General features: G+C 45.9%; 1 protein-coding gene across 1 annotated transcript in view; it reads left to right on the top strand.

Annotated features, from left to right (window-relative positions):
- Positions 1–24798, top strand: part of LOC135378424 (procathepsin L-like) — a 32403-nt gene extending 7605 nt beyond the window's left edge. Inside the window, exons 2-5 of the mRNA XM_064611452.1 lie at positions 6685–6837; positions 11735–12111; positions 20585–20695; positions 24651–24798. Coding sequence (XP_064467522.1) covers positions 6685–6837; positions 11735–12111; positions 20585–20695; positions 24651–24750 — 741 coding nt within the window. The 3' untranslated portion in view covers positions 24751–24798. The remainder of the gene's footprint in view (positions 1–6684; positions 6838–11734; positions 12112–20584; positions 20696–24650) is intronic.
- The last annotated feature ends 1522 nt before the right edge of the window (positions 24799–26320 follow it).

Below are 26320 nucleotides of genomic sequence, written 5' to 3'. Positions count from 1 at the left end.
GCTTTTGCTGCATTGTAGCGTCCAAAAACGCGCTCGTACACCCACGTAACCTTTAACACATGGCCTTGAAATCGGCTTAGGAGAGCTCATCCGCGGCTCAGCTGATTAGTTTATGATCGTCTTTCTCACATGTGATGCATGCCGACTAACCAAAAAGGTTGTTATTGCTCCAAGTTTCTTGCTGAAGTCGTTGTGTTGAACAATGGCCGAAGTAGGAACGTCAGCAAATGCGCGCGTGCAAAATGAAGGACTGCGGTATGAAAGTGCGTGGCACGCACGGAAACTCCAGTCGGAGCAGCGTTCAAGACCTATCTTTTCGCCGTACAGAGGAAATTGTAATGGTCACTTCTAATGAGATACCCTACCAATGGTCGCCTTTGCTTTTTAAAGTTTGAAAAGAATATATGAAATAATAATGAAACCGTTGGGCATTGATTTACGTGGGTATCTTTTTGCTCTTACTTCAAACTGTTACAATCGCGAAAAGAAAATATGTAGACAGTCTGAATTGCAAATAAACTGTTTTTATAATTCCAGCCTGCTTGGGTGATCATCAGCAGCCAGCTGTTCAGTGTGGATAGATTAGCAAGCACCACATGAACGTCTTGGGCTAGTACGCGGTAGTAGCATAGATGTGACTTAGCTGAATATAATGTCTGTTCTGGTCCTCCATAAGGGATAGGGAAACTTCACCACACGGAAAAACGTTATCCGAACCAAGCCTCGTGACCCACCCGTGCGCCGTTCAGCGTAACTATGTGTGGAGTGGATGGGATATAAAAATTACTTTCTCGCCCTAATCAAAAAGTACCTTCTCAATTTTTTATATGCTTTAGTATAGATATTGATCTGTCATCTCCATCTATTTGGATTGTTCTCAGCCGACCGCTTCATTTTCAAAAATGGCGTTGAAAACGGCCAACTTTACCGAAAGTACGGCATTTGGGGTTAAATGGGGCAAAAAGTATTGTGTGGTCGGCCTTCAAAACATGTGACTTTGAAGTATGGAAGATACAGAACACGCTGAATTGATTTGTCCCTTCCAGCTTGTGCGAAAAGTGCCCTTAGCAAGGCGCAAAGTTGTAAGAAATAGCGCCAAAAAGCAGCCCTCTTTCGCTGCCTGAAAATGAAACACGAGGGAAGAACTTGGTATTGGCAGAATGTTAGGGCCACGCTCTTTCATTCTATGTCACTAAAGTCCACCTAGACTCAAAACCCTGCTCAGTAGGTAACTTTTTTCGTAGCATGGTTTTCGCGATTGTGACGAACTTTAACCCCGCCTAAATCGACAACGGCTCAACATTGTCCAGTAAAACTCGGGAAAGTGTCTTTATTTGCAATAAGGAGTCCATGATAATTTTTTGAAGCAAAACTGAAGGGGGTCGAGCAAGACCTTTGGGTGATTTAGCATGGAATGACCCACATGCGATATTCCTCACAACCACGACTGTCGCAAAACGACCCACGAGCAGGTAGCAATTATCCTATGGATTATTTGTGGGTCTGCCTTTTTCCCGTGAAACCAGATTTCTTACCGAATTTCAATCACGTGTCAGTTCCACTATTTATAAGCAATCAGAGCGCATGCCTGACGTGGATATTATTTTAGTGCAACATTAAACTATCTGGAGCACATTTGGTCATAACATGTGGGCGTGTGATCAAAATTCGCGAGGATTGTATGTTTGACCAATGTGTGCACCTTTAACTGCGGGTCAGAAAGAACAAAAATTACCTGATAACGTCCGAGCGTATCAATAGCACGCGATTTGTAACCGAAGAGCAATTTGGGGGGGGGGGCGATATGTTTAATTCTGATAAAAAAGAGAAAACAGAAGGGAAAGGGCATGATGCAGGCTTGCTATTCCCAAAAAGGAACAAACAAAAATTAGGATAAAAGCACCAAAGACACACAAAATTACGAAGAAACACAGGATAAAAAAATAAAAAATAAACAGCCCCTTCATTAATCGTTGTGCAGACAGTCATATAGGAGGTATCAGAGAGTTCGGTAACCTAGATGAGCGAGACGGCGCCGGAGACTGGACGGCTGATCTTCGTACCGCTGGCAGGCAAGGAGTACGTGTGGCACGTCACCTCCTACATGACACGTGGGGGAAAGAGGTGATGAACGTTGGCTAATCTTGAAGAGGAGGAGTGGAGTTCGCACCACATTCAGCCGCAGCCGATGAAGCAACGATTCCTCGATGCGCGGCCAGGCGCAGCATGTGCCATTAGCGGGTCCATGGATTTAAAGAAGGCATTGGTGGCGTATATATCTTCTTGCTGAAAGAGCAGCGTGCAGTTGGCAATAAAGCGGCTGGTTTTCAGCTGGCACATAGAGAGCGTAAGGGAAAGGACAGTAAAGGGGAAGGACAGTTGGTTGCTCAGTGTCGTGGTCTTGCCGAGCAAGAGCATCAGCACGATCATTGCCAGAAAGTCCGACATGGCTCGGAATCCATTTGAATACCACGCCCTGTCCCAGGGATATAAATTCAGAGTGCAGTGCGACGATCGTGGTGTAGTTGTCACTGTTGACTGCAGCAGAGTAAGTGGCCAGCGCCTCCAGAGCCACTTTACTGTCGGTGAGGATCGTCCAGGCCCTGGCCGCCAACGAGGAGACGTATCTCAAAGCGGCTTGTAGTGCGAATGCCTCGGTCTCGGCAGATGACATAAAAGGGTGTCGCGACTAGGTGAGAGAGAGAGGCAGGGAATCCGGTCGGCGGCCAGAACCAAACTGGCCGCAATGGTGAGCTAGATGGTGAGCTCACCATAGTTTAATGCTCGCGCCAAGTGCGCTACCTGCGCTGGTGATCGCACTGGCCATACGGCCGCTACAAGGGCGTTTGAATCCATGCTCAATTCCGTCCACTGAGATGCATGGTGACTGTTCAAACTTGCCGCGCACAACACCTTTATTTTTAAGAGGATGGATGGGGAGGTTCATCGCCAGGGGCGATTTGCTGCTCACGGTTCACATAGCGGGAATAGAATAACATCCATTCTTTACACTAAACAGGAAGCATTCGACAGACCCGAAAGTTTATCCTCAATGTGCGTAAAACTGCATGCACAAAACTGCATACATGCAAAAGTATGCACAAAACTGCCAACCTTAGCAATCTCTATGATAGGCATGCCTGAACGATGGGCGAATACATATAAAAAAAAGCAGAGTATATCCACCAGCTTGCATGCATCTGCGCCATTCTGTCTACGTACCTTAGCAATTCCTGGTCACATCTGCTCCCCCCCTTTAAAAAAAATAAAAAAGAAAGATGCGAAGACGAAAACCCATATCTACATACTGCTTTCCACGAGTCCTGTAACTGCACAATAAACCTCTACCCGAGAAACGTCATCATGACGTTGGTAGACACACTGAAGCCGAAACGAGTCGGAAGGGGAAGGCTGGGTTCCACGAATGGACACTTGTTAGCTGCCTCCTACCAGTGCTCCTACTAAAAGAAAAGTAGGACCGAAGGTGTGGTCCCTTTCAGGGACCATCGTAATCCCCTCAAGACCTTGACTTTCGAGCGCGACCTTGTTCGTCTCTACCTTCGAGCGTAGTTCAACTTTACCAAATTGGTGGCGCTGTCGAATACTATGACATCATTTGTTTACAAACAGGGAGAGATCTATTGGCTTCGCTTCCACCTCACCAGGACGTGACGTTCCTAGCAATTTAAGCAGAACAGTTGCAGATTTGAGATTGCAGCTAGAATTACAGATTGAAATCTTCGACAAACCTACTTACTACGACGGTAAAGCGGGAAATGTAAATATGCAGACACAGACAAGGGAGAAAAACAGATGTGGAGACGTTGGCTGTACCCGTGCTGTTGCACTGCATCTTATTAGTGCGATGGTATTATATTGAAGGGAACAAAATATTTCTGTCTATATGTTCGCCGCGGTTGTTGCTGTTCGACGCGATACAACCATTGCAAGCCGAGTACAATTATTACGTTGACGCGTCCACATATATTTTGTGGGTGGGAAAAATTCATGTGTGGACAGGACAACCAGCATTGCCCTTCAACAGGGTGATACAAATAAGATGCTGAAAAATGGCACAAGGACAGTTTCTATAAAGGTTGAGTACGACTCTCTATCAGTCATTCAACAAATCAGTCTCAAAGCTTTGCCAGGGCTCCCGGCATGAGCAGCTCGCGCATGCTTAACACACAGGCAAAGCCAGTAGGCGATTTCAAAAAATCCCAGTGCTCCTTGCGTACTCGTTGCATCCTCGGAGATCCGCCGACCTGCGAGATCCGCCGACATCCGCCGACCTTGACTCCTCGTGGACAACCAGCTGAGAGAGAAGGAACCGAAACATCTTGGAGACATTCTCCACCTTTGCTTCCAGGAAGTTCCCATATTCCAAGGCAGCGCTAAGCTCTCTGGGATTTTCTGAAGTCGCCTATTGAGATTTAGTCCCGTGCACAATTTTTATGCAGACATGCTCAGATGACCTATACGACTATGAGAGTGAAAGCGGCGTCTTTTTCCTCTTCTCTTTCTCTTTTTTGGTAGGGGAGGAGGTCTGTCTATGGGGAGTAGATTTGTGACTCCAGGAGTAGACGACTTTATCGCGTGACGAATTAAATATTTTTCTTTTATTTTTTGGCCAACATCACATCACATCACTATGAGAGTCACCAGCCTCGGTAGCGTGCTGGCTTGCTCAGCTGAAGATTTGTGCTGAGGTTTCGACCCCGCTTAGGACGGTAGCAATGTGGGGACGTAAACACTGCTTCCACAGTAGCGTGTGTCGGAGATTTCCGGCGCACGTTACAGAATCCTAGGACGAAATTATGGTCGAAATTATTATCAGTCCCACCCTATACGGCACGTGCAGAATGTAGCCAGAAGAATAAATGACATAACAAACCAAACGGTCGCTTAGAAAGGCATTTCTTTTCAAAGAGAAAACAGATACTATGTACGTACATTGCCCGTCTGCAAATTCGATAGCCCTGCTCGCCTTCCAGTCAAAATGAAGGGTGAGGTGACTAAGTTTAATTTGATTATATACAACACGCACACTGTCTCTCTTTCTCTCTCTCTGAAATGAGGAATTCCTTGGAGTATCAAGATAACGTCTGTGTTTCTTACTGGTTTTGGTATGGAGGAAAATTAAGACTCAGCGTACACGACATTCATATTCCACGACAATGTTAGACATTTTGCTCAATTACAGATATACCCTTAAGATCAACCTCTGTAACTATTACACCCATATAACGCCCCCATGCAAACGTTTTTTGCCCAGAAGGGTGTAACACAGGTGTGCAAAACGATTTTCACCAAAATTACACCCTATTTGCACCGAAAAGGGTGTTCAGAATTTTATAGTGAAGGACACTGTGTTACAAAGATAGCAGGCGCTTCTTGGTTTTCTATTTCAGGGAACAATTTCTGTGATGTTGTACTACGCACCTGCTTCATCCTTCAATATGTGGATGCAGAAGGGAAACGAGGAATGATATTAACACCAAGAAATAATGCTGCTCACATATGTAAAGCGAGGAAGGCTGCTTGGGGGTAAGGAGATTACTTGGGCGAAAGGAGGCACTTGCCACATCATATTACATGCGGTGTGTCCTGGAACAGATATCAAATCACGACGCTACTACCCACCATGTTGCTCTATCCGATATCGCATTTTTACCATTGAACTTTCGGTTTGTAACTCAATTGATGATTGCGAAATTTTCATGCACTGCTCCACAGTAATTTGAGTGTTGTTTACGAAAGAGAAAGCTGCATTAATAACAGTATGATCATAGCCGGTGTAAAATGTAAATGAAGATTACGATTTACGATGACAGATGGTCGCCAAGAAATTGATACCTCTGTCGGCACAGCAAATCCATGCTCCCACTCATTTTTTGCTTCTTATTTTAACCATGGTACGGAGTTTATACCTGTATTTTATTCTACCATTTTCAGTTTAAGAAGATAACTCGTGACCGCTTAATGGCACTTAAATAAATATGAAATGAAATACTGCAGATAACACAGCACATGCAGTGGGCATTGTGGTACTGACTGGCACCACATTAAGCTGCAGTTTACTCGGCAGTTGGTTCTGTAAGCAATCCTATAACCAAGCACTCGTAGCTGACCCTGTGAAGTGATATTAGTTTCACTTTGAAATTCAATTTCAACTGGTTCGTCTTCCAGCTGGAATCATCTCGATTTTTAACTATTCCAGCTAGGATCCACTTCAGCTGTGTGTTTTCCGCTTGGAACTGTGTTAGCTGGTCTCTTTCCCAGTTGGAACCACCTCAACCGGTCCTAGTCACCACCGGTTCCACTTAACTCCAGCTCGTTCCATTGAGAACCAGCTGAAGACCTTATACTGGCTTCAACTGACTATTTTCGCCTGGGTGCTGACTCCCTTCCACATGTACAACAATTGGATGTTGCACAAGAATGGGTTTTATCCCAGAACCTTCAGGTGCGCTTCGGTAACAACATCGCAGGGGGGTTTGCACCCGCCTGATGACCCCTGAACTCTCTCCATCATTCTTGGACGCATGCGCAAGACGAGTCACACAGAGACGCATTTCTTTATACTGTACTTATCTCGTGACGTAGAGTTTTAGTAACGGATATATCCTGAGAGGCAAGACAGGGGACGTAATTTTGTCACAATGTAAAACTTTACTCTTGCAGGCACCCGAAGAACGCGAAAGGTTCCTTGGTTGCCATTATCAGCCAGTCCAAACGGAGCCGAATGTAAGGATTCACGTACGTGATCCCGAGGATGTTCTACCGAAGGAGGTCGACTGGAGAAAGGAAGGATACGTGACGGCTGTCAAAGATCAGGTATGCCACTCTTTTTTTCTGCCAAAGTGCCTCTGACATCTAGGACACAAAATCTACAGCCTCGTTTTTCTGTTTAGCCTCGCCTCCACAGGCTTGAAAGACATAAAGTCATCTGATAGCAATGTAGTAAAATTCATCATTTGGCACGAAACATTGAAAATGTCAGTCTATTAAGTTATAAAACCCGCGGCTTCAGTATTCTACCAAACTGATATCGTTGCAATCCATGTGTCTCACACTGTATTCTCTCAAAAGATTGTTTCGCTGTATAACTCGGAAACATCACCAAAGTAATAAACGAAATATTTTTTTAGCTTTCTAGACTACGCAATCTGCCATGCGACTGGCATCATTGCTCTTCGTAGGTCGACTTCCTTCTCACTAACGTTACTGGCAGTCTTCCAATGTAGGGCGGAGAGCGTTCTTGTTAGGTCGCTTACTCTTGCAGAGTCCGAAACTAATAAGTTTTGCGCGTTCTTAGGAAAGTTCCGGGAAGCGCGTAATGTCAACATCAACTATTGATTGAGAAAGCCTGCTTAATCGTCGACGTGTCGCAACAACTAAGAGTCAGCCATTCACGATTGTGTTTTCAACGGCCGTAGCCAATAACGAACGTGCTTTCAGGAGCCGCAGCCGTGAAGACGAGCCACCGTCAGCCGCATGGGCAGCCACTGTCGTCTGCGAGTTGTGAACGTCCCCTTGTACAAAATAGAAAAACAAAATAAAGCGCAGAACGGTCCCATGTTTTGCTCAAAACTGATTTTCTGGAGAGCGTTCTGAGCACTTTTATATCCCTGTCAGACGGCATGCTCGAAGGACTTCGGGGAATTTTCATTTGCAAAAAATGACCTCTGACAGCCGTGTCAGACGGCAGCTCAAAGGATCTTTCTAAGAAATGACCATCAACGCGAAAGGAGGCCCCCAACGACATTTGAGGAGCAGAAAGGAGCAATCTCGACAACAGTGTTATGCCATTGTAGCCTCGCTACCTTCGCAGCTGAATGTAGGAAAACCTATAAAATGCGGATAATGGAGTAAAACTGTGTAAACGTATTTAGATCCTATTTAGAGAAGCGCATATGGCTTCTGCATCTTGATTTGTGGCGCACAGACCAACTTCAAATTTCCACAACAGACAGGGAAAACGAAACCGAAAAAGGGAGCCGGTGAGGGCAGTCAGTTGAGGAGCACTCCTTTCCCGCCTGTCTGGCAGGCGCCCCCGAACAAAGGTCATTTGAGAGGCCGAAGGCCATTTCTCGCAATTGACATTTGAAATGCTGTCTGACTAGGGTATTAGTCTACAGGTTGAAATTTGCGAAATTAGTTGCAATCTAGCTGGTGGATCAACTCCATGATAGGCAAGCCTGAGCGATGAGCAAGACAAGACAAGTGTTGGAGCCCTCGTGTTTGTGTGTGTTTAAGTGTCTTGCCCATCGCTCAGGCTTGCCTATCATGTAGCTGCAATCATTTACAGGTTCGTGAATTCGCAGCACTGCGAATGACAGTACCATATGAATTTTGACTTCACGTGTCCGCATAGCGAAGGAGGGAGAGGCGCCATTAAGCAGGCCATCTATATGTAGGTGGCGTTGGTGATGCTCACTGATGACGTTGATAGTTTGCGAGTCTTTGAGAGACCTTTCACATATTGTGATAAAGTCTACCTAAAACATGAAACAAGACAGGGAAATCCTGGAGCTACTTATGATAATGGGAGCAGGAACTCCTGAATGTGTCAGAGTACAATCCTTAGCTTTAACCGTAGAGGAAATAGGTTTTATGAGGGAAATGATGGGGCGAGGGGCACTCTTATCACTTTAACTTTACACGTTAGACGAGATCTTTGAGTAGTAAATGTGTTGGTAGTTGGAGTCGCGTGTTGTGCTGCGTTTGATGGTGGTTCCTCAAGGAACACCGAACGCGTACCAACTGGCCCAAATTGCAGTGCTGATAGATCCTTGAAAGAGGTTTATTTGTGATGCACCATATATAAGATGCCCACACTAGCGTGCACAGGAGTCTAAGAAGACATGGTGCGTCATTGGCTGATGAAAACTGCAGGATATTGCGCGGAATCACGTCTTCTAATCTCCTGAATTTTTTCATCGTGAGCGATTCATTAATCAGGCGCAATTAATTAGTCAACTCTTTAATTGTTCGTCGTAGGGTCGAGATGTGAATTGGAAAGTTGTAGAGTGTGTCCAGAAACACCCATCGGAAATGTTTCCTACAGCGTACGCCTTGCGTGGCCCCGCGAAACCTGAAAGTGTTCCACGTGACATGAGGCGAGCGTAACAACGCACGTGCCTGGGTTTCAGGGCTCTCAAGCGTGCAAAAAAATTATTGCATGCGTTATCTGCCGAGAAGCGACCTCCAGGCGATGTCTGACATGAAGGTCGGACTATTAAAATGCTAACTAATTAATTGCGCCTAATTAATCAATCGGTCACCTTGGAAAAAAAATATCAGGAGATTTGAACGCGCGGTTCCGCACAATAGTCCGCAGTTTTGGTTTGCCTATGATGCACCGTATTCTTTTTTTTTTATACCCCGCCGCGCGTTAGCCTGGACACGCTGTGTAATGGCGTTCCTTTAGAATCCGCGATGTGACCCAGATTTTTTTATTTATTTTCTATTTTAGTTATTTAGTTTGTTGTTGTTGTTGTCTGTTGTGTGGATGAAGGAAGGAAGGGCGTACGTCGTGACGTAGAGCATATTCGCCTAGCATTTGACTCGTTGCATAGACCAGTGCAGCTGAAGCGTGCATAAACTTGACAGAAGAGGCAGGGTTTCGAGTACTGTTACTGCTGAAGAGACCAGAGGAGACCACTCCTTTCTCTTTTCTTTTCTTTTTTATGTTTTGCTTTTGAAGACCAACCTGACATCGGAATAAGTACTTAGGCTTCCGAGAAACACGAAAGTGGTGTTTTATGCTCCCAAATAACGTAGTGTACCCCTGTCGGTGATATAAATAACGCCACACTTCGATCCCCAGAAGAAACGAAAGTCTAACGCTGGGAGAATGATACCTCCCAGCTAGGTGCCCATGGACGAGAGGTGGCATGTTGACAGTCCCCTCAAAACCCTAAATAGCTTTACATTTGTAGCAGCGCTTTGGCAATATGCTGGTATGCTGGTATAACGATTTACATTTGGTATACACGGTGTGGAAACCTGCGTTCCGCCCCCCCCCCTCGTTCCGCACGCAAAGGAGCAAGTAGCATACAGTCAAACTCAATGCAACAACATACAAGGTACAGGCATACAAGTGACTGACTAAACTATTTACTTCGCCTAAACAAGTACGTAACCGAATCCTAATCGACAGGCAAGATGGCGGTTAGTACGGCTGTATGGTGTTTAAGCATGGCACAAATCAGCTTGGCACTGAACGAGTTGACTGGGAACAAGCGTTGTTCCAAAAGTTATGTATTGCCATAGGAGATTATACGCTACCCCATAGGCCATTTGAAAACGTTCCAGGGAGTAGCGCGCGCCCTGGCAGGGCGTGCCGGGAAATGCTGTGCAAAACGACAGCGATTTGCTATCGTCTCTGATCGTCGTCGTACTGGTGTAGTTTTGCACAGGATTTCCCGGTGTGCCCTCTCCATGGAACTTTTGCAAATGGCCTATTGCTCTATGTTTATTTGAAGTTTCGCTTTTTTTTTCAGTTTTTTTGTGGACTACCAAGCCGGCATCAGCCTGGCTGACATTTCCTCTTTTCTGTCTTATTTCTATTGAATATATACTTCCTTCCTTCCTTCATTTCCTGAGGTAAAACCCGGGGGGGGGGGGGGTTCAGTAAGTAAACTTCTTGCCGCCAACCTCCTCCTCGAGGTTGCCGAATATGCGGTAGTTCACGTCAGTCGAACGGCGCGGATGTGAAGGACACTGAACTCGAAGGTCACGGATGGTTGAAGGTTAGATGTGACGTATGTAGGCGAGCTTGGTCTCGTTGGAGCAGTACATTCGTTTCCGCGACGTTTTCTTCCGATGAGTTTCCAATACGCTTCGTTGCTCACTGTTAGTCCCTAGACATTTATTGTTCAACAACTGCGCACTGGTGGTTCAAAAAAAGAAAGCAGTTTCGATAGCATCGGTCGTTATCGCATTGTGCGCGAGGCCGTGACGAGCCCAGCGCATTCGTGTTGGCTCCAACGAACTTGCGCGTTCGTATGCACTTGTTGCAGTGGTACGAGAGGACTACCATATACCGCGCTATCATGCGGCGGTAGGATATCAAAGGGTTCGCTCATAAGGAAATTGCTGACTTACTGCTGTGCCTCTTTTGTACAAACCTCCAGCGGTATTGGTTTTTTGCAGTAGCTTCCAGAAGGGGCTCACCTCACTTCAGTGAGGTTAGGTCAGTCTGGGTTTCACAGATTGGGGAGGTCTGGGGGCGCCCCCCCCCCCCCCCAAGGCACGCACTAGGCGGTGCGGGCGTGAGACTGTGCCGTCGGTTAGGTCAGTAAAGAGGGCTCCCCTTCTGGAAGCTACTGCGAAAAACCTCTCCAACCTCCAGGCGGGGAACCATTTTTTACACAGCTGTCACGTGACTACGTGTGGGATGCTCCGGCTTACGAAAACATTATACATGTTAGAAGACCTTACCAACCGTCTGCAGGAAGAATCATGGACACGATACATGGTACAAAATTTTAAATCAATCAACTTTTAAGGTTACTTACATACCTCGTGTCATGATGGGCTTCAAAGTGAGGACGGAAGGTGTTATTGATAATGAAAGAATGGTTTGGAACAAACGAACTGGTTGCGAGGCTATATGACGACAAACGCTAAACTATGGAATCCTCTACATGCCCTCGTCTTGGGTTCTTCGTTAAGTATCCTTGTTCGTGGTGTTCGTTTACATTGTTCCATTTCTATCCCATTTCAGGGGCACTGCGGATCTTGTTGGGCCTTTTCAGCCACGGGAGCGATGGAAGGGCAGCACTTCAGGCAGACGGCAAATCTGGTGTCTCTTAGCGAGCAGAACCTCGTTGACTGCGTGAACGAGGACGCAGGGTGCGGCGGCGGAAACTTCGTAGACGCTTTCGATTACGTACGTGTCAATGGAGGAATTGATACCGAGGCATCGTATCCGTACCAGGCAGTGAATACCACCTGCCGTTATGATGCCGAAAACGTCGGAGCTACAGTGGAAGGCAGCGTTGAAGTCAAACCCGGCAGCGAGGAGGACCTGTTGCATGCCGTTGCAACGGTGGGACCAGTCTCAGTTGCTATGGAGGTGCTGGACACATTTTTCAGCTACACGTAGGTACAGTTCTCACTAGTAGCAGTAAATAGGGGCGACTTTTAATGTTACTAAGCAGGCAGTTGCGAATCTGAAAATGTTTCGAACACAGAGGGTAATAATTTTATATTCGATTCTATTTTCGAGTCGAATACGGAACTCCAGATTGGAATATCGAACGCTACGTCACAGTAGCGGCACTACAGTAGGAGAAACACATACAAAAATAAGCAATATCTACACAAAACAGACATGATAGTTTTAACCGGAAAGAAGCATTGGAAGAGGCATTTCTATGCATGGACGTTCCAAGACGGTTGCAAGGAGATCTTCCTTGGAGCTCCATGATGACCTGTGGAAATTGCGCACTCTTTACTTGCAGCTCGTCATGATTGATACTCGGATGTCGTATTACAAACTTGACTCTTATCCAACGGGTTCTCTGCAAATCAGATATTTCGATTGTCTTCATTCTACTAACTAGTTTTTTTATTGGTTGCACGCTTTGCCTCCACCTCTGAAAGCTCCTTGCCCTTCCATAGAAAAAATCCTGGGGACCCCATGTTCCTTGGCGCAAGTTAACTCCCGATGCGGTTCCATTCGCTTTTGGTTTCCAGACAGAAGAACCTGAAAGCGTCTCTCCTTCGGAAAGACTGATGTTATTTCTGATAGCGATCAGTCCTAGGGGTAACATCTCATTACGGCCCGAGTCTCATTACGGCCGAAGTCTCATTACGGCCGAAAGTCTCATTACGGCCGAAAATCCTTTAATCCCCAAGTGTCTCGTTACGGCCAAAGTCTCAATACGGCCGAAGGTAGTCTCATTACGGCCGAAGATGTCTCATAACGGCCAAAAAGAAAAAAGAAGCATCCACCATAGTAGCTCTGTATATACTGTGTTTTATGCTTCCCAAAATGTGTCCGAGGCTGTGTGCCCCCACGGCTTGTGTCACACACAATGGTTCATGCACACAATATTGCGACAGTGTTTCATGCATCCCTCGTGAAAAATGTTTTTATTGTCATATGTGTCACACGATATTTGTATGTGTTACGCCATTTTCTCTCAGTATTCAAGCAACATCCTACTCGTTGGTTCTGTGAGCAAACTGTATGTGTGTGTGTTCTGAAAAGTACTCCACAAGGGAGCCACTGGGAGCTCCAGGAGTCACATGACCTATGACCATGATCTTCTCCCCCACTAGCTGCCTTCTACAATTTACGTCCACCTGAAATTTACAAAAAAGTACATAAGCCAATGAACAAAATGACATATGCTCTTGTTTGATGATGACTATAAGACATATGCTGTCAAGCAGACTTTTTTTTTTCATATATTCAAAACATATTCAAGAATTATGGACAACAATGACAATTACGTGATAATAATGCAGCTGCATAGCCAGGAAACTATTTCAGGAGGTGTTTTATGAGGCTTGACATGGGGTGGAGGAGTCCCCCTCGTCAGTGCTTTATCCAGACCCCCCCCCCTAACTTTTTTGCCTGTGCACCCCCTACAGGGGGTGCCCTTGCGATTTCAGCTTCAGATACGTCTGTAATGATATGTTAAGCTGTAATGACGTAACTATTCCAACAATTTTTTCCAACACCCTTCTCGTGCTTGGGATTCTGGATAAACCACTACCCCTTGTTCATTTTTGTGGGGCACTACATTAGAGCTTATGCCACTGCACTGATGTCACAATGTTAAAAGTGTGTGTCACTCTGTGCATTCGGAATTCCTCTAAGCTACAATATGTAAATTCAGAATATCCGAAGGGTAAACATCAGATGCTACCTGCAGGCTTCATGCTGAAACGCGTGTACGCAAAACACTTCCGCCGTGGTGGGCGACCCGTTAGTGTAATCATACACGCAAGACAATTGCGGGCACATGGAGTAGTGGCAGCAACCTGAAAACGACACATTTTCTTGTTACATATGAGTAATCAAAAATATACATTCCCACATGTTTCGTTTTGTCGTTTGTAGGAAGCGCTAGAAAGGGAACAGCACTTGGTTGGTCACATGCAAGCCACAATGCGAGAGGTGCCGATATTTCGATTACGCGATCAAGAATTAAAAGTCTAGAACCATGCACACTTCCCCATGTAACTACTTCCCCAGCATCGTGAGACATGACACCCATGACATGACACCATGTATTCACGTATAGTGTAATGATATGCAGGAATGAAAAAGATGCCAACATACCTGTAATCCAGTGTCCCATAAGTTTGATTCGATTTTTTGGCAGCTACCATGAAGAGCAAATGCACGATTCACAAGTTACGTTTCGCCATTTTCATTGTTGATTTCGCAAGCGTCGAGCAATCCCACGTGACCTCCTTTGGATCAGTGAAAAGTGAAAATTACTCGCGTCATGAACATATATGTTCATCTCAGCGCAAATCACGTTTTGCATGCTATAGAAGGAGGGGGGATCAATACTCTTCCTTTCGTGTTTTGATATCTTGTCGTTTTGCTACTCTCACTTCGGAGTTCGGATGGTGTCTAGCAACGTTGGGTACCTCGTTTCTTGTGTGTGTGAGCGAGTGGTTGCTGTTTACGATGTGTTCATATATCGCTTTGTAGTGCTGTAATGTGCAAATTAGCGGACTTTATAGCGGCTCTCTATTTTCCGTCGTTGTCTTTCGAGCAGCGCCTGTTGTTCCGGTAAAAATCGAGTTGAATGAATCGCCACAGCCCCAACGTATATCGCGCAGTGTTGACCAAGACCAAGTCAAGCAGGAATTCTGGTGAGTAATGCTTTCGTAGATTGCCTGTCTTAGTAGTGTACTGTCCACACATAGTTGGATTCTCATAAGAGTAATTTAAATTAATCAAAACAGCTGAAGTGCCTGTAATAGATGTAACTCGGTATCCGTTCGTAGGTTTGCGCCGTTTCTAGTTGGTTGCGCGTTTAGGAACAACTAATTTATTCGAAGACGATAAGATACCGATAATACATCACCGTACAGCAGCATTTACTCGTATCATTGTGAGCCATATTTCATTTGTTAAAATTTGTCGTCGTATTTCTTCAAAAATAAAAGCGCAAGTCGGCGTACTTGAATTGATCTCCAAGAACTGCTTACGTCGAACGTCTGCAAATGTTGTACTTATGTGCCTTCGCGCACCATAGTAGGCACAAAGCATATCTGATTAGAATAAATACTTCAAGAGGAAGTCATTCAAATACATTGTTATTTATAGCTGGTTTTCCATTCCAGGCATGGTATGTGGCTGCACGAAGGATTCCGAAAAAGAAAAACAACAACATGGCCAATAGGATGTTGCTGCCCAGGGACTCCTGGCGAAGAGGTGAGCTGTTAAGATCATCATAAGGTTCTGTTGTGAAGTGAGAAATTTTGTAGTAGTGCACGAATGTTAATTCGTGCACTACTTTTATAACAAAGAAACCAGAAATGGAAAGTTATGCATGCATCATTTCATGAATTGTAATGTATTACTATTTGATCTTCACATGTTTCCATTAAGGGAATGAACTACTGAACCTATATTCATATCATGGTCATGCTCTGTGTTTACCTGGAAGTCACATTTTTAAGGCTTGTCATTCTTTTGTCTAATTGAATATTTATGTTAACCTTGTATGAAATAGCAGACACGTATCAACACGTGTGCAGCTTGTGCACATTAAAACGAGCTATGTAGAGACAAATGCTTGTTTTTTTTTTTTTTTAATATTCTAGCCTATTCATGGTTGCTCATCGCTTCTTGCAGGTTTACTCATTCCAGAAGCAAGAATTGTATCATTGTAAGGCGAATGGAAATAAACTGACATCGACTGAGATAGGTGCTCTGTCATGGCCAATGACTGTAGGATGGCTCCAAAAGCGTCACAACAAAGCCAATATTCATCTAGCTCTCTACAAGGAGCTAACTCCACATAGCAGCCTGCTTCACAGCCTACAATACCTTGTGGGAGTACACATTACACAATATGTTGCATTGTGCTGTGGTATGATAACATACCGTTTGTCTCGCAATATGTGTATATAAATATGATAAGGGCCCTAAGGGCACAGTGCATGGCTTATACCCTGCTGAATATATATCCATACCTGGCTGCGACATTGCATATCAATGCAGGTTACAATACACATTTTGACATTTGGCCGTTATGAGACATCTTCGGCCGTAATGAGACTGCCTTCGGCCGTATTGAGACTTTGGCCGTAATGAGACACTTGGGGATTATAGGATTATCGGCCGTATTGAGACTTTCGGCCGTATTGAGACATCGGCCGTAATGAGACTTCGGCCGTAATGAGATACAATCGTCCTAGGTGGCTCAGGTAGGATTTAGTCGCAGTGGCTCCGGCGGCGTGACGTCACTCCATAAGCGGAGGAGTGAGAAGGGGCGCTCAGAGGAGAAAGGTGCCGTCCAGACGTCCCATAACTCTGTCAGGCGCCCGCACGCCCGCGACACTCTTTTTCTCAATGTATTCCATTGAATAATAATCAAACTACGCCACTCTTTTGCGTTGTATTTTCGATACCGCGGTCAGGTGTCCACGACTCTAGTTTCGCAGTTTCGAAATCAACTGGGGCTGATGTGACCGTCCCTTTAACCATAACGCGTGAGCGCTTGCCTCCTAAAGACGCCAGCGCCGACTATCGTTCACGCCGTGAGGAAGCACTTCTGCTCGCGTGTCCGGTGTCCCGAACCCACCGTCAACGTTTGGCGGCCGTGCCGCTTGTGCCGTGACACGCGCTTGAACGTTACTGTTAGGTCTCGCGACACTGCTACCAGTTTTGCCGCTTAGAATGTTTTCTATAACTTTTAGTGCTTCTGCCTACGAATTGATAAGTTGTTCCAACATCACACGGGTATTTAGTTAGGTCAGATTCACAGCGGAATTAAATTAATTTCCACGTGCGTAAGCTATTCTACACCCTGAGCTCTGTGCAGTCCCAAAGAAGCGAGCCCCACATTCTAATCCTGTGTCTCAAAACAGTATATGCCAGACAGCCTTTTGTATTCGCTACAACAAGCACTGAGTAGTGGGAAGACAGAACTGTCAGTGCAACTGTATGCGGCCGTCTCAACCCCCCCCCCCATTCATCCCCTTCCAAACAACCAATAATTGCCACAAAAGCCGTGTGTGCGTTTCTGAGTCGCACCAAACTGCTTTAGACGCAACACGAAATTGGACTGAATATAATATCAAAAGTTTCCTGAAGACAGCTCTTCTTGTCGAGAAATCCATGCACCAGAGTTTCGACCCCTCTACGGGGACAGTCGCCTTCTCCTCCATCGATTCCGAAACTCTGTTGTTGTTTTATTTACCAGTAACCGTGATACTAAAAATCCAAAGGGATTACTGTCGTACTTTTCGTATAATTTGATGACATACACTGCGAGAACAGACTCCGTATGTTCACAGTATGGCGGCATTTCCTTTCTCGAGAAACGACAAAACATGATATAATAACGGACGAACGTTGGCACGCGTTCGCAGAGCGCTCGGGAAAAATGTCTGCAATGCCAGTCGACTGCGCGCTGCTGTATGGTTGGCGTCCTAAAGTATGTGGTAGTAAATCATGATGCTTTTGTTATAATAAATTGTTATTGTTGTCATAATAAATTTCACTCTAGACATTCTTTATGAGAATATATCGATGTTTCACGTAACTTTTCGAGGCAAAAGGGACGACAGTCATGCTATTTCGTTTATTTATGCCTGGACAGTGGAATATCGCTACTTGGAACTCATTTAAACGGAATTGCTGCTTAAAGGGACAATACTCACGGAGTTGTTTGTTTTTGTATTGGTGCAATGTCATAATGTTCCCAATAACCGGAACCAAGATTTTGGCACCTCCGGGTAAACGAAGGAGAAAATGGAACTCACTGGACACGTTTTGTGTTGCGAGGTGCTCTCGAGCTTTTCCTGACAGCATATCGCTACGCCGATCCTAGTTGGAGCCTTCCCGCTTCTAGTGTGTGAATGCCACTTGGCTCGGCTAATCGTATTTCAGAACTGAAGCGCGTACACTATGCGCTCACACTTGAAAAGAACATCGATATTATTAACCAACTGACAGTGGTAGCCTCAAATAATAATAATAATAATAATAATAATAATAATACTTTTGACACCTTTTTTGAATGACAAGAGAGGTCATAAACACTGATTGACGCATTTTTCGTTTTTTTTTTTGGGGGGGGGAGCTTATTTTGTCAGTGGTATGAAATTTAATTACCTAGATCGCGATTCCTCAGCAAATACAACTTCTGATCAATAGAACTGAATTTCACGGGCCCTTCAGGTCCCCATAAGAAAGGTTCCACTTTTAGCCGAAGCAGAGCATGAGCAAGGCATATCTAAACAGGTAGCGTAACTCCCACAGGCCCCCGTGTCTTCAGAATCGCGCCATGATATAGAGACGGTCAGCGCCATCCATCCGTTGCGCGCACTACTACGATTGTAAACAAATGAAGTCAGAGATGACGTCAGCAGTTTGAATAATAAGCGGTGCATAATTAGCCATGGCACGTTTACATTCGCGCACTTCATTTTCGTTGTATTGCCTTTCCCTTTTCCTGACAGAACCATACTAATCACCCAGGGCAACAATAGCAGACGAGAACAGGGAACAAAATATCATATCAGGTTTAATGACACATATCAGTTTGAAGAGCACACAGTTATCACATATTTTGACAACTCCAAAAAGTGGGCATCGTGATGACCACACAGAAATTAGGAAGGTTCACTTAAGGTCCATTTCTCACCTAGAGCTATATGTACACGTATTGAATAGACGTTTGCATTTCTTCAATGAGTGGCCATAATGGGTCCATTGAAAAAAAGAGAAAAGGACATGGCATCGTTGGTGCACAGCTGATTCGTGCTAGCACTCACGCCGTTTTGGCCGGTCGTGCCATGACGGAATCTTTTCTTCTTTTTTTCGTCGGACCAGCAACAGGGGATGCATTGCATTCATCTGTTCACACGTGCTAATCTTGGTCTACAGCTCCGAGATGTGAATGTCGCTTCGTGTTTAGCCCAAAAAGTGTACGGACTCCGTGTTACAGTGCACGGACACACGGCACGGATGCAGAGATGCACGGATAAACAAGCCAACTGTGTGACATGCGCAGGGGAGCACGATACAGAAACGCACTCGGGTGGTAGATGACTTCGTATATGTGCACGAGTGGGGCAGCAGATAGTTCTTTTCTGGATTGAAATCATGAATAACCTATTAGTACACGCACACGCCATGCCCATGTAGTAAAGTTTTTTTTTCTTTTTTTTTACTATCGTACCTCTACTACCAACACCTAGGATCGCTCGCGCCTCATGATGATAGGCTTGTCAATGGGTCTGATTTGGTATTGTGGGGGCCCGTGGGCATCACATCGGCCAACCTGACGCTCTCCGCTTTGGCCCGCCCGCCCGCCTCTGGAACCCTCCCGGCCAGCTCTTGTCCGCACCATTCATCCCGCCTCTTCTGCCCACTCAGCACAAGACGCAAGACCAGCCGTCCCTGTTCCACGTGTCGCCCGTCTTCCTCTTCTTCAGGTATCGACGCGGACCTCAACCGCTAGCTCTACACCGCTCCGCGTCTGAGGGGGGGGGGGGGGGAGTGATGTGGCGGCCCGTGGGTGATGACGAGGACGTGCCTGCGCCTGCGCGCGCCACTGCGCCTGCCGGCCAGTTCTACCGGCACCGTCCTAGCGTGAGGCCACGACCATCTGCCCGTTGGGACATTCCACCATCGCCGGTCAGGACTCATGTAGAGGAACACCACCTCCTCTACAGTATTCTCGTTGTTTTCGCTACCAGTTTAGATATACCTTGGCTCGAGAACCTAAATTAACGTACCGCGGGTAATGGGGCAGATTGCCAGTGGCGATGAACCATTCAAATCAGCATCATCAAAATAAAGTAGTTGTTGACGATCGCGTGCAGCATATACACATATTTCTGTAGCGTTATTATGTGCACTGGAAACAGAAAAGAATGTAATGACGTATGCATGTATTGATAACGGTCCTGGGACCAATCACTCTTAAAATGATATCTTAGAATTTGAAGCTGAAAATTTTCTGTAACATTCTAACTTGTGCACATTGTACACACACCAAAAGAAAAAAACAAAAAAAAAACGCAGTATGCCCTACAAACTACCCTGGAAATCCTTCCTTTCTCTTAGGCGAGAGCTGAACCATTTGCTCGCAGCTAACAACCGATTGCGTAGTATTAGGTTCAGCCTCTCTGCATTATCTTTTTACAGGCCCCCGCCCCTCCCTACCATAAACTGAACAACAAAAAAAAAACATTGTCTGGGGTTGTCTTCGTGTTCGTCTTTGGTAGTTTGTCTACCGCGCTTTCTAGAGAAAACTGTAGCACTCAAGAGATGATGGATTGGGGGAGACTCAGTTTGTTATTTGGTAATCTTCTGCGTTTAGTGTGTGTACCACAAGGCGTTATTAACATACTGTTTGCGCTGCAGGGGCGGAATTTACCAGAATAGGAACTGCTCAAGTGAAAATGTCAACCACGCTGTTCTAGCCGTGGGCTACGGCACAGAAGATGGCAACGACTACTGGCTGTTAAAGAACAGGTGAGTGTCATGGAACGTTAATGTGAATGGGGCTTGTCAGCGCATGACTTCAAGTACCAACGTGCATTGGAGAATAAGACTGATGGTGAATCTAGCTAAGCCACCGAAACTCGGGATCAAGGAAGCGGACCGCTAAAGACTCAACTAGATCCAGCTGGGGTCCGGATAGCTACCTATTCGTACAGCTCCTTGTGTAGAGGTCCACATGACACGTCCCTCCGTCACATCGGCAGCTCGAGCGCTCGGTAATACAACGTCACCAACTAGCTAGCTTTATCTAGATTGATTTTGGGCAATACTAAGCAAGATAGGAAGGAACAGTCGTGACTAAAATTTCGTCGAACAGATTTGTTGATTCGTTGAAGATTGAAGATTCGTTGATTGACAGATCGAGCCTCCTTTTTAAGCTCATCCTAATGTGCAGACGCTCCTTTTCATATACGGCTCTGCCCCACGTGCCTGGGGAACGACCTCCTTGATCCTTCTCCGAAATAGCGCATGACGTCAAAACGCATCAGTGAGGCGTTTTGACGCACAGGCATCCGTTCCGTTGACCTGTATCCGTCAGTTACCATGACAACGAGCTAACGGAGAGCTCCCGCTCACGGACGTACAAGAGTTTGCAACGGCTCAACTTTTCTGCACAGTAGTGCGTTCGACGTAGCAAGGAGAACAATCACGGCGGCGAACCTGACGCCTGCGCAGTTTGTACTCGGTAGATAAACAGCAATGGCGACCAACGAGGCAGCGTTGTGTGGTTTTGTGTATCTGGTGCTACTATGTGCGTTGCAGTACAATAAATGCTTTGCAGCAAAATAGAGGTGACAAGACGGGGCTAGATTATAAAAAGGCAGTGCAGCGTGAAAACGTGTGTTCTTGTCTCCTTCAATTTCTGCTGCAAGAGTAGCGCCGCCGAGGAATACTGGGACACAAGAAATCCTGCGAATCCGTTTCCGGATCTTCCATATCGAGGCACCACAGCACGCAAACAAAATGCTTTTAAAACACAATGTTCAATCGTAGTGCCTTCGCCCTTCGCTTTGCCTTCGTCTGTGCTGTATGTGCATGCACTGAACACACGCTGGTGCGCCATTATATAGGCTACGCTTGGTTGCGCTGCAGTATAATTTTTTAGGCGGAGTAACTAAGCCACCATACCTACATGCGGTAGAGATGTGCGGAACCACCTGCGGGGGGGGGGGGGGGGGGGGGGCTTGCTATACCGCCTAAACTACCTCCACTGGCGACTCTCCGCATGAAGATCTGGTCAAACGTGAAAGCCTTTGAGGCCGCGTCTGACAACATAGTAAATGACCGCGAAGTCGTGTGATTTACTTCAGTCAGGATTGTAGTGAACGTTCTCGTTCTCCTATGTGAGCATTTGCGAAACTGATATCATAGACACCAGAAACACGGGCTATAGCCATGCGCTGCTTCAGTCGTTGTGACAATAGCGCATTATTTTCTTGCGAACAATGTTTAGCTTTCTCCTTCCTGACACTATGGCAATTATCGTACACTTTAGTTATCTGTACTCCTGAATTTTGTTCCAATGTCGGACCAAAGCGTAATTTTTAATGCCGTGTCCTTGCCACAGCCTTATAATGTAGGCGGTGATGCTATTTTATTTTCTCCGTAAACTCGTCTGCTGAAAAACGTAAGCCCCGCTGCGGCATACCTGCCAGTCAACGACGCTGCCGATGCTTTCCGTGCGGAATGCCGGAAGAAAACAAGAACGTGACGTAACCTCTGTTGACTTCCTGATTGGTCGAAAATGTGCGGCATGCCGATAAAATCGTGCACCGAGCGGTCGACGAAAAACGGAAAGCGGCTGCCCCACATTCTCCACCAATCCCACACAGTTTAGTCAGTGTTGTACCCGTTACCGAAATATGGTATCGCGATACCGATACTCGTTACTTGAGTAAAAAGTATCGAAATACCGATAACGATACTTCTTTTTTAAAGTAACGAATACCGCTACCGTTACTAAAAAAAAGTAACGCGATACTTTGCCCGATACTTTTGTTTGAAACACGAAGATGATGCAACATAGAAATACTGTATCGCTTACGTAAACAGTTTTGCAGTAAAAAGACAGCAGACTTTCATCAATAGCTCGTTCTGGAACTCGACTTCTGCCATCCTTTCAGGCCGTGGTCTCTCCGGCAGTTGGCAGAGACCAGTATGACAATTACGTTAGTGTCAGGCCCACACACCCTGGAGTCCGATTACCAAGGAATCCTATCCGAAGTTAACAATACCACAGTATATGTGAGCGTGACTCAGTGCGACACGGCAGCTAAGCAGTGGAATCCAGAGCGTACTGGCAATGACTTGACCTCTGTTCGTTGACCTCAACTCTTTTGTTGTGCTTATTTTCTCCAGTTTCTAAGAAAAGCAGTGAACATGTGTTTGGTATAGTAATTCTATAATTCCGGTTACGGAGCACTTGGACATGTCCACAGGCTTCTTGTCGAGGGCTAGGCGAACCATTGACAATGAACAAGAGTGAGAAATGTCGTCGGTGAAGAAAGGGTGGGGCACTAAAAAGTATCGGTATCGGTAACGATACGGAGATCGCGTTACCATAAATTTGTAACGGAAATACTCTTCCGATACCAATTTTAAAAAGTATCGCGATACGCACTCCGATACCGAAAAAGTATCGATTACAGTAACGGCGTTACTTGTAACGGCGATATGTACAACACTGAGTTTAGTCGAGGCGGCATGGATGCGCGCGGCGAGCCCCGCAGGCGGTTCCGCACATCTCTACTGCATGTGGCTACGGAGCCTAAGGCTGACGGACGACATTGCGTGCCGCACTTACGTAGGACATGGGTATGGAAAGAAGAAGCTCGGTGCAGATGGTCACGTTGTCTGATATATATTTTCACAACCTTTTATGACTCACCGAATGTACTCGGTATCGTCCTAAGGAATTGAGAAAGGCAAATGTGGGCTCACAAGACAGGACTGAAATCACATGCCTCGCGAACAGTTGTCCAATATACTCTCTGGACAGCCTTCGACAATTCCATATGTCGGAAGTACCTTTACTCTGTCTGTCGTGTAGGAGGCATCCTACACAAAGCTCAATATCTACGTCGCATGTCTTAGACTAAGATACTTGGCGTGGGACTGCAAAAGGAATTCGGATGTGCCGAATCGGTCATGTGGGACTTTGAAGTAACGTAAAGGAAATGATAATCATGAATGGATAGCGATTTCTCTAATCGCTTTTGTCCCTAAGAAGAGTAATGTAAATGCGATAGGAGGGGAGCACGGGACTCCTGCTGGACATATCGCCTGGGTCGACTGAGATGCCCTGAATAACATTCCTGTGCTGTCGTAACCACTCATATTTGCCACAAAGAATTATTTCATCATGGCAAAGCGTTGAATGTCCCAACTAGTGAAAACATCCAAAAGGTTCAGAAGGCCAACCGTCCATTCAGGGGCGCCGCTAGGCAGTTTTTTTAGGGTGGGGCGAGATCTCGAACCCGGGCACCACTTCACCGTCCTCCCGGGGGGGGGGGGGGGGAGGGGGGTCGTTCTACAGCTCACTCTTGCGCAATAACTCCGAGTACCTTCAGCGACGTCCGTCATTAGAACGCTCCCATTACTGCCTCTGCCTCACGCAACATGTTGGTGCCTGAGGTGTTGCTATTCGAATTACCACAAGTTACGCGGCCCGAGAGCCAAGAGTTTTAGTTATCATTTTTAAGGATGCTGATGGACTCAACTCAGTCGGCAGGACTCTGACAAAGCCAAGAAGAAAAAATGGTAGGAGCCGGGGGGCAAGTGCACCACCTTGCCTCCCCCAACGGCGCCCATGCATCCATTCGACCTCTGCATTGAATGGATTTTTAGGGTCATTGGAACTTGATTGGTAATCGTGACCCCGCTGTAGGCACTAAGAGTTCTCATGCTTTTTTTTTTTTTTTTACAGTTGGAGCGAAGAATGGGGAGCAAAGGGTTACTTCAAACTTGCCAGGAACAAGGACAATATGTGCGGCGTCGCCACATATGCTGCTTATCCCCTCGTCTGACCCCCCATAAATGTCTCGAGAAATAAATTTTGTTCTTTTGTCTTTTTTCTCCGCTGTAGGGTATTATTTTAATCGTTCAAGAAGGGATGCCTGTTCGCACAGTCATCCGGTTTTCTCTTTCAGAAACACGTGCCCCAAAGGAACGAGCAAGTGGTCGACCATTTATGATGGCCCAAACCCTCTCAGGCAGCATTTTGCCGCCTATTCTATATGACACCGCGAGCCACTAGTACAGATGTTTTACCGTAGGGCGTAGCGTAAGAGTTACCGGCAAACCCCCGAAGCTGCCATAGAAGCCTATTATTGGGGAAAACACACGTGACCTCCCTAGGGGCGGATTTATAGCTGAGATATGCGGGGGCGGGGGGCACTCAAAAAAAAAAAAAAGAGGAGAAAAAGCGACGATCAGGAACGCCTAGAGATCAATCGCTTTGGACCATTTGATCGCTTCTGTCACCTTTTTATTGCAGCATTGAAATAACTCCTGAGGATAGTCCCACCGCCTATTGAAGCATATGTACGTAAACTGAGCAAATGCACTTACGACTGTCCCAACTGTAGCCTCCCTTCCCGAGTATTTGGACTTTGGTCCGCGATCGTCAACAAAAAAACATGGTCGATCCATTGGTGTATCCGACGGAAATGCGTTAGCATTACAACTTGAAACCCCCTTGGAACTCTCCTGCACAACGCTACACATCCCTTTAACGACCCTTTACAAACGTTACACAACCCTTCACACGACCCTACAGAACGCTATCGAAAGACAGCATCCGCAGCCAAGCGAGCCTTTCGGACTACTTCCTTCGACTCACCTTGGCGGCGCCGTCTCGAAGCCTCTGCCTTCTTTCACTGGTGCTCCTACGCACACCTTTCATAACCCATGGCGCAATCACGCTGATACCTGTGAACCTGTGTCTGATCCTGTGACAACCACAGCTGTGCTGGCCGGCGCGCAGCGGCGCGCGATGAACTAGTGCACTTCAATGAACTAGTGCACTTCAAGCGTCTGGTCACCTTGCAGCTCGACAAGCCTGGGGCCAAGCGCAGGTCTGAACTTCGACAAGAAAAAGTACTCTCAATTTTACTCATACGCAAATGACAAATGTTACCAAATGGAAATGTTACGAAAATTGATCAGATGAAACTATTGCTATGACTAACTATGGCATTTTTATATATTATACTTTATTAGTATATAATTTTGAAGAGGTGCGCAGAATGACACGGAATCATCTCGAAATTAGTTATGTCGAATGATTCAACAAAATAACTAATTGATGTCTCATCTAAGAGGGGCAGTGGCTTGAGGCTGAGAGGGCAAGCTCAACTTGGCGAGGTCTGCACGGTCAGGCGTTAAAGGGGTTGAGAAACCAAATGCAACCCACTAAATGTATGGCATCGTTTCATACGTTGTACTCCATGGAGCTAACTCACAAAGTCCCACATTCCTTACTTGAGCAGTTTTCTTTTACTATTGGGTTTTTAAAACGGTATTTTTTTTTTCAAGCCACCGTCAGCGGTGGCGCCGAACAGCGCTGAGAGAAATTGGCAGGCGAACAGGAAGTGA

This window comes from Ornithodoros turicata, chromosome 1 (genome assembly GCF_037126465.1).
Source record: "Ornithodoros turicata isolate Travis chromosome 1, ASM3712646v1, whole genome shotgun sequence".
Lineage (NCBI taxonomy): Eukaryota > Metazoa > Arthropoda > Arachnida > Ixodida > Argasidae > Ornithodoros > Ornithodoros turicata.
This window is presented reverse-complemented; position numbering and strand designations above follow the sequence as displayed.